The sequence below is a fragment of the Lepidochelys olivacea genome (genome assembly GCF_965140295.1).
Source record: "Lepidochelys olivacea isolate rLepOli2 genome assembly, chromosome: 7".
NCBI classification, from domain to species: Eukaryota; Metazoa; Chordata; order Testudines; family Cheloniidae; genus Lepidochelys; species Lepidochelys olivacea.
In genome coordinates, this window is record NC_140417.1 from 89,413,183 (window position 1) to 89,432,896 (window position 19,714).

The 19,714-nt window shown below is 39.3% G+C and overlaps 1 protein-coding gene across 3 annotated transcripts in view; it reads right to left on the reverse strand.

Moving 5' to 3' along the window:
- Window positions 1-19,714, reverse strand: part of PRKG1 (protein kinase cGMP-dependent 1) — an 892,904-nt gene that overhangs the window by 12,492 nt on the left and 860,698 nt on the right. For all 3 annotated transcript variants that reach the window (XM_084633959.1, XM_084633958.1, XM_084633960.1), the window contains exons 11-14: window positions 16,413-16,552; window positions 8,284-8,373; window positions 4,705-4,846; window positions 690-853 (exon numbers count right to left, since the gene is read on the reverse strand). In XM_084633959.1, coding sequence (XP_084490085.1) covers window positions 690-853; window positions 4,705-4,846; window positions 8,284-8,373; window positions 16,413-16,552 — 536 coding nt within the window. The remainder of the gene's footprint in view (window positions 1-689; window positions 854-4,704; window positions 4,847-8,283; window positions 8,374-16,412; window positions 16,553-19,714) is intronic.

Genomic DNA, 19,714 nt, shown 5'->3' on the forward strand with positions numbered 1-19,714 from the left:
CTGAACAACTAAGGAGCATCACTGAACCATAGATTGCTCTTGATGATTTGATGCCTCAGTGCGAACACACTCAGTTCCTTTGACATTGCTGCCTTGTGTGCTGGAGAGCTGAGAGCTGAGGCAGCAGTGCCAGGGAAGCCCTTCAAGCACTGATGCCTTGAGAAATGCTTAATGAGTACAGGCAAGAGCAGCGTCTAAGGGTCATGAGGTGATAGCATTCATGTGTCATTTTGTTGTAAATTTTTGGCTATAATAGGAAAAAACTGAAGATGCTGTACCACATTATGTTTGCCTACTCTTTCAGATGCTGCTAGCTTCCACTGCCCTAATGTCTCACTGGCTGAATTGCAAACCTCTCTCCTCAGTCCCCCACCCATCAGCAAATTCAGCTCCACCTTTTTCATTAGGAATTCTCGGGGAAAATGAGGGTAGAGTATAGCCATGATTTTGGTATCATTTTACATGTGTTTCATAATAAAGTTGTAAACTGCCTAGTGACAAAATTCCTTGTAATTTGAGAGCTCTTAATAATGATTAGGTTTAACAGTAAAGTTTTCAGATTGTTGTAGGTCATCATCACAGATGCCAGCTCTGAGTCTTCCACTGTTCTAATCAAAGTGACAAAGGCAGAAATATTCTGTAATTTGCTGATCTATTTTTATCAGCAGTTCCAGTTCCAATGCCCATACCTGCCAGTCAAGAGTTCATACATTAAGATTCCCAGTGACCAGTAGTCTGCTGAAATGTCATGACCTTTGTTCAGGATGATCTCTGGGGCTACATACTCTGGAGTTCCACAAAAAGTCCATGTTTTTTTTCCAAATCCTATTTTCTTTGCAAAGCCAAAATCAACCTGTGAAAGGAAAGGAATTCCATCAATGCAGAAAAATAAAGGACGTTTCAGTGATGTGTTCTGTTCTTCTTAGAGTGAAGCAAAGCAGAAATAAAGGTTTCCTCATGGGAATATTATCATAAACCAGAGCTTGCTAGGTTGTTAAAAAATAAAATACAACCACCGTGTGACATTTTTCCTGAGTTAGCATTCATAGTGTAAACTCAAGTGCTTTTTTTGAGGTAAGAAGAGAGAGTGACAACGAACCAAACATCTCTTGGTAGTTAGTGGTTACTAGATCTGTTCTAATAAATTCATGCATCAATGTCTGCCCTGTTCAAGTGATGTTGGACATTTGCACATGGCTCACATTTTTTTCCTCTTTTAATACCAAACTCCTGTCTGAGTAATGAACTATTCATGTCAGTTTATTAGGGCCAGATCAAAGGATAGGCACCAGTTCAGAGCAGCATGAACAGGCCCTGACCTGCAGGCTGTGCTTGCTCTCCTCTTCCTATGGTAACTCATGCCATCTGAACAGTTCCCAAGAACTACAATTTAGACAGAGCAAACAATGACAAAAAATAATCTCAGTTGGCCACATTTTTTCCCCTTGATTAGCACATGGAACCACATCAATTGGGATTTGATCAGGGGCTGCCAGTGGAACAAAGTTCTATGCTTTGAAAATGACAGTATCCAGGGAGACCCTCAAGTTTCACTTTCACTTAATAGAAAGAGTGGTACAGTAAAACAATTTGTCACCCAGCTAAGGAGATGGCACTGTACTTCAGTTATTCTGGGTTTTTAATAACAACCCACAGAGTGTCACTGCAGCAGAGCATAAATGCTAGAGAGCAGCCCCAGCAACTGTTATAATTTAGACCAGGGACCAAAATGGCATACAGCCACCTGTTGCATCCCAAATTCTGCCAAGCTAAACTCAGAATTGGGCCTTTGTGCTTTTAACTGCTTCTCAGCACCTGGAGAATTTTGATAGGTACAGCTGGAGATAAATCTAAATAAATTAACAAATATAAGCAGACTAGAATCCATCCTTTTGTATTACTGGGTTGAATGATGGGTGCTGAGCAACAACTGCCTATGGAGAGCTCCATTTATAGCTATGAGGTTTTCTCTGTAAATCTGTCTTTTGTGAGCATCTTTCTGTACACATCTATTCCACCCCCTGACACAACCCATTTAACTCTTAGCTACACCTCTGGCATGCTATCTGTGGCATGGAGATACAGCATTGGGAGAATGGCTCTGCACCACTTGGGAATATCCCTGATTTATGCTGGAATCCTCAGAAGGGAATTTTCCAGCTTAATGCCAGAGCTGGTTTACGGAGGCCATGGTGAAACTCAGAATCAGGGCCACAACATTTAACCGAAAACACACCAAAAGACAGTAAAAACAATCCCATAACACCATAGCTCTTAAATTTTCTGGTACACTCAGAACAAGCTCCACTTAATAAATCCCCTTCCCTGGAAAAAGCCCAGGAAAATAGGTGAGACTTGCAGTGTATTAAGAAGATCACCAAGTCCAGACACAGTTGGATGAAGGACATTAATTTCTAATTTAAGGACCCCATCTGAGGGTCTGCCATCTGTCCCTTCCTATTTACACAAGGGTGTTCAAGCAACTCCAGTGATTGCTACTGCCACAGTATCAGATTGGGAGTCAGATGCTCTCTCAGGTTGTCAGGACAAAATTATTTATGGTTCTAGCTGAAAACTAACATGTTAAATTTCACCAGAAAAATCATTCTGTAGCCCATGTGGATGGTGAAGTGTAAGTACAATGTACTCTTACAAAGTAGGTTGCTGCTTTCTGCCCTGACTGCAATGTCTGAATATTTTGAAGCTATAGCTCCATGTTGAGAGCTCTGGATAATCCAGTAATGTAGTGACAAAGGCATGGATGATAAAGAAATAAAAGAATGCCACCTTCTTATTGACCATATATAGAAATATAGACATATTTTCTGGAGATTTCTAGTGGAAAGTGTTTGCTTCACAATTTGAAAAAGTGGCTGACAATATGATATAAAGCTTGAAACCACAAACGGAGGGCATGACTGCAAGCTAGAGATCACTTTTCAATAAACTAAAAACTCCATTTATACTGCATTTTAAAATGGTTGTCAAAAGATGTGGAACTTTAGCTGCCAACTACTGAAACTTCTCTGTTTGAACTCATGAGGTCCTATGACTCGCTGAGCCAACAGGAGAGCTCTAGCAGTAATTCAACAAATATCTTGGATAAACAAGTGAAAAATCTCCTCCTCCCCAGTTGCCTTCCCTCAAAGTCACTTTAAAATTTAGGGTTCACAAAATGTTTCTGGACAAGAGTGTGGGGATGGAAAGCCCAAGGTTAAGTGAATTGCCTATGTCTAGTTTTGCAAACACTTTGTGTTCCTGGATGATGTTTGCTTGGTTGGCCTACAACCTGAACCTACCCTTATTTTAATAGATTCAGGGTGAATATTTTAGTCATGCTACTATGCAGGTGTTTGCATATTGTGTTCTTGCTTCAAATCAATAATTTCTGACTAAAAGAAAAGACTTTTAAAGTAACGTACATATAAATACTCTCTGCAGCATTTTATTCTTACACTTTGCCTGGGTAGGGATGAAGGTGTGTGTGTGTGTGTGTGGTGGGGTGGAGAAGCATAAATGAGGAAGGAAAGGTTTTCTGGACCCTCATTCTTCTAGCAAGTTGTCCATGAAGGGACATAATTCAGTCCTTAATATTTAGTAGTCATGTGCACATGTCTAATGGCAGATACTTTTCAGAGAGCCAGTCAGACCTTTACAGCCCCAGCTTCCGCTTTTGCAGGGGCAAATAATGATATTTGACTATTTAATTTCCTGGTTTGCAGGTGAAATCAGGTAATTAAAATGTCTAAATGGCTATTATTTATGCCCACTAACTAAAAAGTGAGCACAAATCTGGGTTACCTTTCCCCTGCCTGTTAGTTGCCCAACATTGTTAAGCAAATCTAAATGAAACCTAATATACATTGCTACATTTTGACTACCTAGAATTTCTCTAATGTCCAATGTAAAGATTTCAAAAAGGGAGTAACAAGATCAGGTAACACAGATATGTAAAAACTCTGGCAGCAGTGATGTTGTTTTACCTGTCTCTCAGATTACTTAGGGCCTGATCCTGCAATCACTTTTAAACATGCTTAACATTAGGCATGTGAGTGGCTATACGAAATTCAAAGCAACAGTCGAAGGGTATTACTTGAAATCAAGTGAATACTCCTGTGCCTCAAGCTAAGCACATGCATAAGTGCTTGTAGGATTGAGGCCTTCATCTAGAAGTTTAGGCTTAAAAAATAACTAAATAGAAAAAGCCTCTTAATACAGCAACATTCTGTATTAGCTACACTTTAGCAGGACAAGCCTGAGGATTTAAAACAATTAATGAGAGTAATCATTTCTTGAAATAACAAAATGTGATTAATATGTCCATAAAACAAATAATTATTTTTTTTAAACAAGCAAAGCAACTGGTTCACATCAGGATTTGGCACCAGTAGGCTGTAAAGCGATTCATGAGTGTCAGCCAAATAAAATATTGAAACATCTATTGTAAACTTCTATTTTTGCCCCTGTATGCATCAAAATGGTTAGAAGGATTTTTCCTAGTTCTCTTCTCTAAATAATTTACTCTGGGACTGCAACTCTGAATGCTAAGTTTCAGCCAGAAGTACTATTTTGTGGGTGAGTTATAAACTCCTTAGAGTAGGAGTTTCTGATGGAAAAGGCAATGGAGACTTAACTCTAGTGTAGTAAACATGGCACTGTAGTATTTTTTTGCTGCACAGAAAAAAAGACATTGTAAGCACTCACCAGTTTGGCATAACCTCGGTGATCTAGAATAAGGTTTTCTGGCTTGAGGTCCCTATAAATTATTCCTTTGGAATGCAGATAGGCAAAAGCTTCCACCACACATGCTGTATAAAATCTGGTCGTAGAATCTTCAAATGAACCTCTATATAAAAGACAATGGGAAAAGATCTGGTGGCCATTCAAAATATTTGCATTTAATGTTGCATATTTGGTTGTACCATTACTGCATGTCACTATGATTACAGCAATGAAATAAAGTTTAACAAGAATTAATCTCTGCTATGCATGTAGGGAAGCAAGACCACGTAGATTTACTACTCTAGATTTTAAGGCCTCGACCTTGCAAGATGCTAAGTGTTCTGGCCCATTCCAACAAAGTTCTTAAACAGATGCATAGTCCCACTTACTTCACCTTGAAGGATCAAGCCCTAAAACATAATTATAGTTCAAAACAATTTCGCTATGAAACCATATTTTTCAAAAAGTTTTGTCTGTAACTACGTCAAGGACTTGTGGCATCAAGACAGTACGTTTCACATATTTTATGATCTTAGTCTAGCCACTCCTTAGCTGCCAGAAGGAAACATACTGTGAAATAGCTGTATAGATATGATACAATCATGTTTCTCTGTTTGTCTATCTAATTTGTTGAAAGGCAAGTTTATAGCTTTGAGATTAATAAGGAAAGCTTCTTAGTTCAAGTTGCGCTTATGTTTTATTCAGGTGGGAAAGAGAAGATACTGGTATCTCAAATTGATCAGAGGAATAGCTACTATCCAGTTATAGGTTAGCTATTTACTATTTAGCTGCCAAACTAGTCTTCTACATTTATAATTAGGGAGACTAGGGTTGCCAACCCTCCAGGATTGGCCTGGAGTCTCCCGGAATTGGCATTGATCTCCCGGTGAAAGCAACCCAGGAGATTTTAATAGGATATTTTAAGAAAATGACATTATGTCACCTTGGGGAAAAAAATCTCCCAGAATAGCTTAAGTCAGAGTTAGCAACCCTAAGGGAGACCCACTTACTTCCTCCTACTAATGGACTCTTCAATAGCCAGTCCGATCTACTCACTTTCCTTGATGTAATCAATACAATATATACACAGTTTGGAAGCCCTCTGTTAATTGGAAAATAGCCATTAGCAAACTCATTTCTGTTTGGTTTCCACTCATGAGGTTAGCATTTTACTCACTAGTTGAATTCACATGAAGCATTGTTTTAAACCAAAGTTCCAAACTTAACAAAATATTAAGTTACATTAGACACAATTATGAAATAAATATGAAGTCATAACAAAAAAGAAGAATATGTAATTCAAAGAAAAATTTGTATCATACATCTTTCATATGTACATAATATATAAGTTTTGAACTAGAACTATTAAAATGGATCAAAGAGTAATGTTAGATACTGTTCATGACTGAGACAAAAATAAAAAGCTATTACTTGGAATTTGAAGTGTTAATTTCAAATTTAGCATAAAATGCATTAGCAGTCTTATTTTATTACCAGTTTGGAAACTATTTAAAGAAGTGAATCACTTCCCAATCTTTCGGAATTAATTTATAGTTACTTGAAATCATAATTAGTTTTTGACAGCAGAATTGTTTGAGTTCTACTAACTGAAACTAAAATAAATGTGCAGATTCTAAGCTAGATGGCAGTAGAAACCACAATTCAAAGAGCAAAAGAATGAAAGAATGTATCAGACTTTTGAAAAAAATTAAAAAAGAATAAATCCAGACACCTGTTAGCTTTGGAGTTGTAATGCTTTTTAAATATATTGAAGGCAAGCAGATTTTTAAAAGAAGAAGAATATATAAAAAAATAAAAGTAACGTCTTAGAGATAATTAAAATATCAGTTTTATATTTGTTTTCAGCTCCATTTTCCTTTAATGTTTGAATTGCCTGTTTACTCTGAGAACAACATTCAATTTACAAATGTAATCATATCTATTACATTTCTAATTGTGTACATATATTTATAGAGTGTTTGTGTACAGTTTATCACATGGTTATCTCCCCTCATATGAACGTAACATATATATTACACCCAAAAAGCTAAGATAAAAGAATGTTATTAAGGTTACAAAGTCAAGCAACCAAAAGTTGGGAAATGCCAGAATTAAAGTTGCCTGAGCACCTTGTGTTCTCCTCATTGTTCATTGGCCCATGCCTTATTGGCTACACAGTATTCAAATTCTGATCTGATGACAGAATTATTAATTCCCCCATGGGCTTTTCTATGGCACTCATACTATGTGTCTGAGGTGCTTCAAAAATATTTAGGAATTTATCTTTTTAAAACCCCTGTGGAGTAAGGGGCTATTATCCCCATTCTATTTAATATCCCCATATTATCCCCAGATGAGGAACTGAGACACAGACGGAGGGAGCCACAAAGGCTATATCTACACGTCAGTTAAACTCCTGCAGCTGGCCCTTGTAAGCTGACTTGGGCTCGCAGGGCTTTGACCACGGAGCTGTAAAATTGTGGTGTAGATGTTCGCTTGAGCTGGAGTCTGGGCTCTGGGACCCTCTGACAGGGTCCCAGAGCTCAGGCTCCAGCCCAATCCCAAACACCTACACTTCAGTTAAATAGCCCTTTAGCCCGAACCCCATGAGCCCGAGTCAGCTGGCACAGGCCAGCCACAAGTTTTTAATTGCAGTGTACACATATCCCTAAAGGGAGGCAGCAACACACGTCATCAGAGGCTGAAATACAGGCGGCACATAGGGAACTTTTACTCTGAAAACTTAGGTGCTGAGTGAGTTTAGGTGACTATGGGGTTCAGCAGGAGTTTTGTGAATCACGGTGGAGCCAAAACTGGGACTTAGGTACCTCAACCCGACTAAGTCTCAGGTTTAGGTGCCTAAGTAGCTTTGTGAATTTGGGCCAGACACACTAATGTTAAAAGTATCCAATAACTTTGATTAGGGAAGTCATCTGTAAGGTGAGAGATCCAATTTCAAATTCCAGCTTCACATCAGGGAAGGGAAATTGAACCCAGGTCTCCCCTAGGTAAGTGCGCTCACTGTTGGGCTAGTCTAAAGTTTATAAGGGAGGCTACTGCCTCCTCTTGCTTGCTTCTTCCCTCTGTCTCCCTTACTCACTCCCCTTCCCAAAATATTTTGGGTGAAAGTTCTGCATACACTCTTTGCAATTTAGGACACTATAAATCAGATCCTCTCCCCTGGCTCTGTTTCCTTTTTATGGTTCCTAAGAGACTCAGGCTAAGTGGAAGGGTCTGGAAGGGGGCATGGTAAGGTGGTAGAGGACAATCCTCAGCTGGTGGAGTGATCACTGTCCTAGTTAGTGTAATTTAGAGCAACCCTTAGGTTACTCCAAGTTATGACAGGCCACTTTAGTCACTGGTCATATCAAGGATGGGGTGGAGAGGGAAACAAGACTTTCTCCACGTTTTGTGTCCTGTGCCAAGCACAGCTTGGTGAGATTTAGCGATCTTGCCTTTAATGTATGTTAGAGATTGTCTGCTAGGAATAAAGATATACAATATTACAGTTCATACTGACATATAATTTTCCTTTCCAGATAGGTTTCTAAAATTTCTTACCTGTCCCTGAGAATTGTCCAAAGCTCTCCACCTAGACAGGCTTCCATCAACATATATAAATACTTGCTGTCCTTGAATGTCCTGTATAGCCTATTATTTGCAAACAAGAAAATGCGATAAAAGTTAAAGCATTCTTTTTGTTAAAATATATTCCTGTGATACTTCACACTCCTTATTAACCATGATTATCATTTACTGTCTTAATTCTGTTGTATCATACTTGAAATGTTTCAGCAGAACAGATACAGTATTTTAGTGTTGAAGTGTATTATAAGAGGATGATGTTGCTACCCTGGGAACTAAATTTAGGGCATGATATTTCTAACTACTTAGCCTGATGTTGCTGCTTTCCAAGATCACTTGAAAGAGAAGCAAGACAATATGTACACCATTTCTTATAACGAGTATATCATTTATCCTTCAAAGTAAGGAGTCAATCTATAGATCTGAAGCCTTCCTTTCATTTAATAATTTCAAAAGAATGTCTCTTAATTTTGGTTCATGTAAGAATTTAACACAATTTGCTAATACATTTCATAGACCTTATAAAAATATCAAAAGATGCTTGTTTCATCATCCAGGATGATTGAATATGTGGGAAAATCTGCCTAATGAGATAGTTGGGGCAAGTAACATGTATTCAGCATGTACTGTATGTCAGGCTTGACCAAAATTCTATGGGAAAACATTCCCTACTACACATTTCTGCAACGTTCTTGTGAAGCAGACTGGAAGTTGTGTACCAGCTTCAGATAAATTAAATACACTGAGTTTGTTTATTTAATTAAAGATGAAAATAATACAAAGAATTCTACATTGTTATATTATCTCATTTGATATTAAACTCAATTAATTTTACTCTGCCATATATTTTTCATTTTAAAGGTGCTGAAGATCTTCGTACTGACAACATGAAGCTGCATTGCAGAATCTTTCTGGGAGGAAGCTGTACATTTTGGCAGATGGGTAGAGGACCGTTGGAGTTTTTGGCTCCTTGGAAGTTAAGGTCTGGGAGACAGTTTGGGTTTGTTGTATAAGTACATTAGCTCCCAGTGTTGACATTTAAATCACTATCATTAGATTTCAGAGTTACCACAGCACTGAGGCGAACTATTCTCAGAGCTATTGTTATGTCTGTGAGAGTTATCATTTCAGGCTCTCTGAAAAAAGACGCATACTATGCTATGTCTGTTTACACTCAGATCTCACATTTGGAAGGTTTTCTTTGCAACCACATCATATAGAACATTATTTTAAAAAATCTCAAAAGGTTAGATTCTGGAGCAAAATTCTTCAGCAATGAGTGGATTCTGTAGTATATTCTGTAATTGTGCAATTACACCTGTCAGGGTTCCCTCTCCACTGTCAGGGTTCCCTCCCCATTCTGAATTCTAGGGTATAGACGTGGGGACCCACATGAGAGACCCCCTAAGCTTATTTCTACCAGCTTAGGTTAAAAACCCCCCAAGGCACAAATTCTCTCTTGTACCTTGGATTAGGTAATGCTGCCACCACCAAGTGATGTAGACAAACTCAGGGAAAGGACCACTTGGAGTTCCTACTCCCCCCTAATATCCCCCCAAGCCCCCCCACCCACTTTCCTGGGGAGGCTTGAGAATAAACAAGATGAGCACAGACCAACCTTGGCTTTTTTTAGGACACTAAAAAAACCCAATCAGATTCTAAAAGAAACAGAACTTTATTATAAAGAAAAAAGGTAAAAGAAGCACCTCTAAAATTAGAATGGAAGATAATCTTACAGGGCAATCAGATTCAAAAACAGAGGATTTCCCTCTGGGCCAAACTTTAACGTTACAAAAAGAAAACCAGGAATACACCTTCCTCTCAGCACAGAGAAAATCACAAGCCAAAACAAAAATAAGTTAATGCATTCCCTTGCTAGTATTTACTAATTCTAATGGAGCTGGATTGCTTGCTTCCTTGATCTGTGTCTGGCAAGCACACAGAACAGACAGACCAACCCCTCCCCCCCCCCGATTTGAAAGTATCTTGTCCCCTTATTGGTCCTTTTGGTCAGGTGCCAGCCAGGTTACCTGAACTTCTTAACCCTTTACAGGTAAAAGGATTTTGTGCTCTGGCCAGGAGGGATTTTATAGTATTGTATACAGGAAGGTTGTTACCCTTCCCTTTATATTTATGACAACACCCATGCACAGGGCTCTGTTTGTGTTAAGCATTATGGGCCTGATAATCTCAAGTGACTATGGGGCCAAAGCAATGGTTCCCTCAACCCACCTAGCAATATTGTTAACCTATCCAACTATACTCTCAGCCCAGCAGAAGCAGCTGTTCTATCTCGGGGCCTCTCCTTCTTGCCCCTCCACCCCCACGAACATGATACAGTTCTGTGGTGACCTAGAATCCTATTTTCGACGTCTCCAACTCAAGGAATATTTCCAAAATTCCTCTGAACAACATACTAATCCACAGAGGTCTCCCTACCAACACTACAGAAAGAGGGATTCTAGGTGGACTCCTCCTGAAGGTCGAAACAGCAGACTGGACTTCTACATAGAGTGCTTCCGCCGACGTGCACGGGCTGAAATTGTGGAAAAGCAGCATCACTTGCCCGATAACCTCAGCCATGCGGAACGCAATGCCATCCACAGCCTCAGAAACAACTCTGACATCATAATCAAAAAGGCTGACAAAGGAGGTGCTGTTGTCATCATGAATAGGTCGGAATATGAACAAGAGGCTGCTCGGCAGCTCTCCAACACGAGTTTCTACAAGCCATTACCCTCTGATCCCACTGAGAGTTACCAAAAGCAACTACAGCATTTGCTCAAGAAACTTCCTGAAAAAGCACAAGATCAAATCCACACAGACACACCCCTGGAACCCCGACCTGGGATATTCTATCTACTACCCAAGATCCATAAACCTGGAAATCCTGGGCGCCCTATCATCTCAGGCATTGGCACCCTGACAGCAGGATTGTCTGGCTATGTAGGCTCCCTTCTCAGGCCCTACACTACCAGCACTACCAGCTACCTTCAAGACACCACTGACTTCCTGAGGAAACTTCAATCCATCGGTGATATTCCTGATAACACCATCCTGGCCACTATGGATGTAGAAGCCCTCTACACCAACATTCCACACAAAGATGGATTACAAGCCGTCAAGAACACTATCCCCGATAATGTCACGGCTAACCAGGTGGCTGAACTTTGTGACTTTGTCCTTACCCATAACTATTTTACATTTGGGGACAATGTATACCTTCAGATCAGCGGCACTGCTATGGGTACCCGCATGGCCCCACAGTATGCCAACATTTTTATGGCTGATTTAGAACAACGCTTCCTCAGCTCTCGTCCCCTAAAGCCCCTACTCTACTTGCGCTATATTGATGACATCTTCATCATCTGGACCCATGGAAAAGAAGCCCTTGAGGAATTCCACCATGATTTCAACAATTTCCATCCCACCATCAACCTCAGCCTGGTCCAGTCCACACAAGAGATCCACTTCCTGGACACTACAGTGCTAATAAACAATGGTCACATAAAGATGGGCTATCACCTATACCGGAAACCTACTGACCGCTATTCCTACCTGCATGCCTCCAGCTTTCACCCTGACCACACCACACGATCCATCGTCTACAGCCAAGCTCTGTGATACAACCGCATTTGCTCCAACCCCTCAGACAGAGACAAACACCTACAAGATCTCTGTCAAGCTTTCTTACAACTACAATACCCACCTGCGGAAGTAAAGAAACAGATTGATAGAGCCAGAAGAGTTCCCAGAAGTTACCTACTACAGGACAGGCCTAACAAAGAAAATAACAGAACGCCACTAGCCGTCAACTTCAGCCCCCAACTAAAACCCCTCCAACGCATTATTAAGGATCTACAACCTATCCTAAAGGATGACCCAACACTCTCACAAATCTTGGGAGACAGGCCAGTCCTTGCCTACAGACAGCCCCGCAACCTGAAGCAAATACTCACCAACAACCACATACCACACAACAGAACCACTAACCCAGGAACTTATCCTTGCAACAAAGCCCGTTGCCAACTGTGCCCACATATCTATTCAGGGGACACCATCACAGGGCCTAATAACATCAGCCACACTATCAGAGGCTCGTTCAACTGCACATCCACCAATGTGATATATGCCATCATGTGCCAGCAATGCCCCTCTGCCATTTACATTGGTCAAACTGGACAGTCTCTACGTAAAAGAATAAATGGACACAAATCAGATGTCAAGAATTATAACATTCATAAACCAGTCGGAGAACACTTCAATCTCTCTGGTCACGCAATCACAGACATGAAGGTCACTATCTTAAAACAAAAAAACTTCAAATCCAGACTCCAGCGAGAAACTGCTGAATTGGAATTCATTTGCAAATTGGATACTATTAATTTAGGCTTAAATAGAGACTGGGAGTGGGTAAGTCATTATGCAAGGTAACCTATTTCCCCTTGTTTTTTCCTACCCCCCCCCCAGATGTTCTGGTTTAACTTGGATTTAAACTTGGAGAGTGGTCAGTTTGGATGAGCTATTACCAGCAGGAGAGTGAGTTTGTGTGTGTATGGGGGTGGGGGGGTGAGAAAACCTGGATTTGTGCTGGAAATGGCCCACCTTGATTATCATGCACATTGTAGGGAGAGTGGTCACTTTGGATGAGCTATTACCAGCAGGATAGTGAGTTTGTGTGTGTGGTTTTTGGGAGGGGGATGAGGGGGTGAGAGAACCTGGATTTGTGCAGGAAATGGCCCAACTTGATTATCATGCACATTATGTAGAGAGTTGTCACTTTGGATGGGCTATCACCAGCAGGAGAGTGAATTTGTGTGGGGGGATGGAGGGTGAGAAAACCTGGATTTGTGCTGGAAATGGCCCAACTTGATGATCACTTTAGATAAGCTATTACCAGCAGGACAGTGGGGTGGGAGGAGGTATTGTTTCATATTCTCTGTGTGTATATAAAGTCTGCTGCAGTTTCCACGGTATGCATCCAATGAAGTGAGCTGTAGCTCACGAAAGCTCATGCTCCAATAAATTGGTTAGTCTCTAAGATGCCACAAGTACTCCTTTTCTTTTTGTAATGAAAACAGAAGGTGTTGCAAAATCGAGCAGTTCAAAGTAAAAAGCATACTTTGTTATACCTCTCAAGGAGCTGTTGTGTGACATATGCCATGAGGCAAGGACAGACTAGCGGGATGCTTGATTGATCAAGATGCAGTTGTTTAATGCATTAATCTTTTATTTTTGGAGGTATTTGGTTAAATACTAGCTGAGGTAACATGAAACACATAGTCCCTATTGGACATTACATTACAAAATTGGGCAGAGTTTGTCTTTGGTCTCTGTTTGTAGAGCACACCGCACATTGTCACTTAGGGTACTAATGATAACAACAATAGTAATAAAAAAACTATCACACATTTTGGCATAACTATTCATCTTTTCACCTCTACTGGAAAAGTCTAAGGCTTAGGATCCAGGTCAGGACTGAGGAGCACTTGCTGACCTGTGTTAGGAAGCTGGCAAAGTTTGAGTCAATGTTACTTGTCTCTTGCTTTCAAAAGTGTCAATAACCACAGAAAAAAACAGTTAAAAACAGTAAATGCTCCTCTACTTGTGAAACATTAGTCTTGATTCACCGTAGCTAAAAAGTACCATATGTGGTCACAAAAGATTAAAGGAAAGAAAAATGAACCCATCTTTTAGATCCTCACTTAAATACTGGTAAATTTTGCACCTTATTTTGACACTTATTAGGCTTCAGTACAAACTTGTATAGTTAGTCAAAATTAGAGTAATTTAATTAACTACTTATTATGGTTAAGATCTTGGAAAGGATCCAGCAACAGGACAATATATTGCTAAAAATAGCAATGTAGATGGGAGGCATGACTTGGGGAAGTAGAAAGCCATGGAGGGCATGTACTTGGGCATCTCTTTACTCTTCTCACCAGCTACTCTGATATTTATACCCATGCTGGGGAAGTGGGGCTACTGAGTATATACTCTACATGCCACCATAAGTATGTAGCATAAACCTATCTAAACAGTTTCTGATCAATTTTAACATCTTTAGGTTTATCCATCCTTATAGCAGTCTTGCAAATGGTTCATTACATGAGCAACCTTATTTTAGTGCTTTCTTTTCCAGTATTCTTCATAGACCTTAAGATAAGATACTGGAAAGTATTTCTGTTTATCTTACATAAGCATTATTTACACACAAAAAGAAGGGAAAAAGTTGATTAGAATATATTTCATCAGCTATTGAGGTCAATGGTACTAGTCATGTAAAAGTTTGCAGGATCAGGCTCCTCATCTTAAGACTATGTTCTCTTTCAATTATGTTAAAATATCCTTTATGTTTTTAGTGGACATATTCTGTAGCTCTGTTATATAATGGTACCTTTCATTACATTAGTATATTGATTCAGACAGTGGCACATTAAAAACTTTAGAAAATAATTTGTATGCTGTAATAGTCTATAAGGAGTACTTGCAATTTCAGTGCTATCTCAAATCTAGATAACTGTGGCATTTTTATGGATCAGATATAAAAGAAAAGCAAAGTGTAAGATAATTGAAGCATTACATAGTGCCACTCTGTTTACTTAATACAGCAATTGTTGTGGCAAATGAATCAGGCATGAGGTTGAAATAAACATATTACAAAGGCTATAACAGATGGTGCTTTAATCCCTAATAAAATGTATATATATACAATTTTCATTTCAAGCCTGTGTAATTTAATGCTCATGTAAGATAAGACACTAGAAAACATTTCTCTTTGTCTGATGTCTAATGTAGAGTACAGGAAAATAAACCACTACTCATCAGAAATATACAGGTAACTCCCTGGCAAAGTTATTGTTCCATTTCATCTCAATACTAGGAGACAGTATTTGTTACTTTTATAGGTCTAGATCCAGGCACAGAGAAATCTTTTGTGTGCAGCTCTCCTTCCTCCAGAGTGAAAGTAAGACTTAGCAGCCTCCTGTTCCCTCTTCTTTTAAACCTCACAGAGGCCCCTCTGCCATCCAAGGTCTGCACAGAGGTAGAAAATGAGATTAGACAACCAGGGGAGAAGTGAGTATGTTAGGGACACATCATCTCTGCTCCAGCTCTGTGGAGTTTACCTGGGTAAACAATAAAGCCCCATGCTATATTATCTTTTCTGCTGAGCCCCCATCTCCAGTGGAATTCAGCTGCAAAGGAGTGAGGGTTCTGCCAAAGGCCAGAGCTGGTGCAAAGGCACATGAATCAGGGTATCTGCCAGGTTTCGGTAGGGTGTTGCAGCATGTGTGTGTGTGTGTGTGTGGGGGGGATCTCTGTAAGGGTGTCCTCCTGAAGAGTTCATCCCCCACAGACCTGTGTATGGATTTTACCACAGAGAGAATGATTTGGATGATAGTTTTATTAATTTACCTAATTTGTTAAAGAATATTGCCAATACTTTGGCAATATTTATTGAATGTCAGATTTTTCAACTGTCCAAGGCTCTTACAATAATCTTGAATACATAAGGGAGCATCTCACCATCCTGTTTTCCCCCCAAATATTCACAATTTTAAGGGATACTCCGTGTCAGATAACATAAGTGTGATTATGGTCAGAAAAGTGACTATGGCCTCTTATTACATATTCAGAGTCACATCTGCTTATCTTTCTGATCAACATTTGGTGTTACTGCTTTTTACTCTTGGAGAGCCAATAAGGCTAAGGGATAATTTTCTGTTACAGCTAGATTCTGTTTTGGCACGTGCATAATCAAAAGACTTGCTGAATATTGTTGACTCTCTACTACTGCTGTTGCTGCATGATCCAGAAAGAGTACAGCTTGACTTCCAGAATCTAGGTTGAGTTTGCAGGGCTGAGAGTTAAAAATACCGAGCAGACTTGTCAACTCATTGAGAGACAATAAACATGGAACACTATGGTGCCATATTTGCAGAGTTCCTTGACAGAGACAAACTACAATCAAACGGTGTTTTACCTATAGTGCTTGTGGGACAATTCATGACCAATTCCATAACACACTACAATTTTATAAGAAACAATAGCAAGATTGGAACATTCTCAAGGTGAAATGAGTTTATAAGGTATAGTGACAGTACCTCACAATGAAGTCTGAGTGAGCCCCCTGCATTATCTGCTTCTCTGAGCGTATGTGCTCCTGCTGTCTTGTGTCCACTATGTGACGTTTCTTCAGTATCTTCATTGCAAATGTTTTGGATTCTTCACTTTTCAACTGGACCTTAAATAAAAGTGGCAAATATATTAGTTAGAAGCAGTGCCCGTAACTCCCTAATGATCTGGACTCCCTAACAATCTGGAATTTTAGATGGGCACATTTTAGCTCCTTCCAAAAATATTAGATCTTCTGGAGAATAGAAAGTTTGTTTCATAGGGGGATATAAACATAATTAAACAAACTGAAATAAAAATGAACCTAATTCTTAGAGCACTAAAGATGTACTAAAGATTTTTTTTCTTGTCTTCAGTATTCTGCAATCTCAGAGGGACTGACAAATTGACTTTCCTTCAGTTCCTCCACCCACCACAAATATGCTGTCTCCTTCTCCTACCTTTTTAACAATTTCCAACCTCATGACTGCACACCAGAACACCCCTTCTTCAATGGAACAGCAGTCTCATACTCCTGGAATGCTTACTCTCCTCAACTGACCCATCCTCCCCGCACAGAGCAACTCTGAATTTCATGATCGATTTTTCCTGTTCCTAGCATGACACCCCAGTGCAACCTATCTCCCACTCCTGATTTCTAGGACAAGAGAAGGATTTGGCAGAATGGGTAGATAGGTCACATTAAGAGGCCAGGCCAGGCCAGAGGAAGGACAGGAGGAGACTTTGTAGCAGCAATAATTTATTCCGGCATAAGTTATGATCCATTTCAGCTCCCAAGAGCTAGGAACCCTCCCTTCTTTCTAGCACAGTGTTCCTAGCTTCTCTCTTAGGAAATTAACTGCCCCTCCAGGGAATAACCATTTGGAAATTACCCAGTTTCTTATGCCTTAATAAAACACAAGTTTCAACTCACTGGATTTGTTCACTGTAAACCAGATTTCTAAACATGTGGCATATTGCTACACCCTGTCCACTGATACATTTGCTAGTACTGTATGCCATTGAATTGAAAAGCCACTTACAACAACTTTCTGTGTTGAGGGGAAAAACAGCCACACCAGCATTATATATTTCTTTCAGTTATACTCACAGCATAAAGGTGCTGGTTCTAATAAGTGTACAACTTTAATAAAAATCTTTTCTATAACTATCACATTTTCACTGACTCTGACAAGGAACTGTAGTCCTTGAAAGATTTAAATGGATTAGCAAAGCTAGCTTTCCAATGGTGCTGCTCTGGCATGTCTTTACTTTTAACCTTGACTGTCAACTAATCTATTTTTCTTGTTAAGAAAACAGATTTCTGTAAAGTTTAAGCTTTTTTTTTTTTTTGCTTAGCCTAAGCACAGGATTCACTTAAGATCCCTCACAAGTCAGAATATCTCCCTATGTACAGTGGGCCAAATTCTGCATTGACTTACATCCTGTGAATTGACATCAGTATCCATTTGCAGACAATGGAGTTGAACAGTGTTTAAGTCAACAGAGAATTTGGCCTGATATATTAATCTGCTTTCACAGACAAGAATTTACTGGTATGGCATCTGAGGGGCTTTCAAGAATGCAGAACTAACAGAAGAGATCTGTCCTGTCTCCTCCCTTCTCCACAAATTAGTAAAATTTCTTAGAGTTGGCTAAGTGATATCTTATAGTCTAGCCACCCAAGACCACAAACAAACAAAAACCTCCCATGCTGAACAAATGGAATATAATTGCAAATTGGTAGACAAGCGGACATGCACTTAATAATCTTAGGATTATTGGGAGTGATTCACATGATCTTTTATGCAGTAGAAAAGGAAAATTGACCTCCAACCAGTTTCCTTGTAGCTATCACCAAATGACAGAATAAATTGATAATTCGCCCAACTGACCTACTACTTTGCTAAATTCCTTCTCTTGTTACAGTAAACCAGTCATATCACATCATGTTGTCACATTGTGAAGAGTGCACATAGCTAATTCAATTTTTTCCATATAGCGCAGTGTATTATACAAATGCTATTTGGCAATTTTTACAAAAACGCAGAGACGAAGTCAGCTTTCCTTTTCAGGTTTCATTTTACAACCTCTCTATCAATGTACCCAGGATTTTGAAATGCAGGCCAGATCAGAACTCTAGTTTGTTTCTGAGGAAGGGACAATGTGGATGAAACAGCCTAATTTAAAAAAAAAATCATTTTTATTAAAAAAATGACAACCATATTTTCTTAAGAGAAAAGAAAAAAAAATCTAGGTTGGTCTAAGAAAAGTCACCTTCACAAATCTTCCTAGCCTGTCTTTGAAAACTATAATCTTTAAATCCTTCCACTTTCCCATCAATCCTTGCTGAGTGGCTATGAAGACACTTCAAATGATTCAGTTCATGCCAACTGTGTAACAACAGAGTGGAAAGATCTGTAGATTGATTTGCTCAGAATCAGAGCTTTTACTGGAAATTAAACTGACATAACAGCTGTCCTCTCTAAACCCAGGGTAACACATATGGATATACTAAATTTAAACCAAGGGGTAGATCCTCAGCTGGTATAAATGTACACCAGATAGCACTACTTAAAGAGCAACGCTTGCCCATGTGATTCAGCAACAATGTTTAATAAATGTCAATCCATTTTTACACATATAACATTTTTATCATAAACTCTTTGATTTTTTAATTCTACTTCAGAAGTTTTATCTATAATGTCCATTTTTCTGGCATGGTTGACTGCTTTAGGTAAATTGTGAAGACCAAGGGCATGCTCGGACTCTGGTTTGGACTCACAGCCAATCTGTTCAAGATTGTCCCATACTATAGTGTTATGTTTAGCACCTGTGAGTTCTGCAAGCGGGTCTGTCTCTACAGAAATGGTTATATTATAGTTCTTCACATTTGTCATAGACATATCACATTTGCTTGCTGCCTCATGAAAAAAGGCTACAGAATCTCATGACAAGTAGTTTGTATGACACAGTGTGAGACTGATGAATTCTAATAAGATTAAGTTTCAGAGTAACAGCCGTGTTAGTCTGTATTCACAAAAAGAAAAGGAGGACTTGTGGCACCTTAGAGACTAACCAATTTATTTGAGCATAAGCTTTCGTGAGCTACAGCTCACTTCATCGGATGCATACTGTGGAAAATACAGAAGATGTTTGTAGGTTTATCACTACAAAAAAGGTTTTGTAGTGATAAACACCCATTTTTTCATGATTTGTGTGTATAAAAACAAACGTCTTCTGTATTTTCCACAGTATGCATCTGATGAAGTGAGCTGTAGCTCACGAAAGC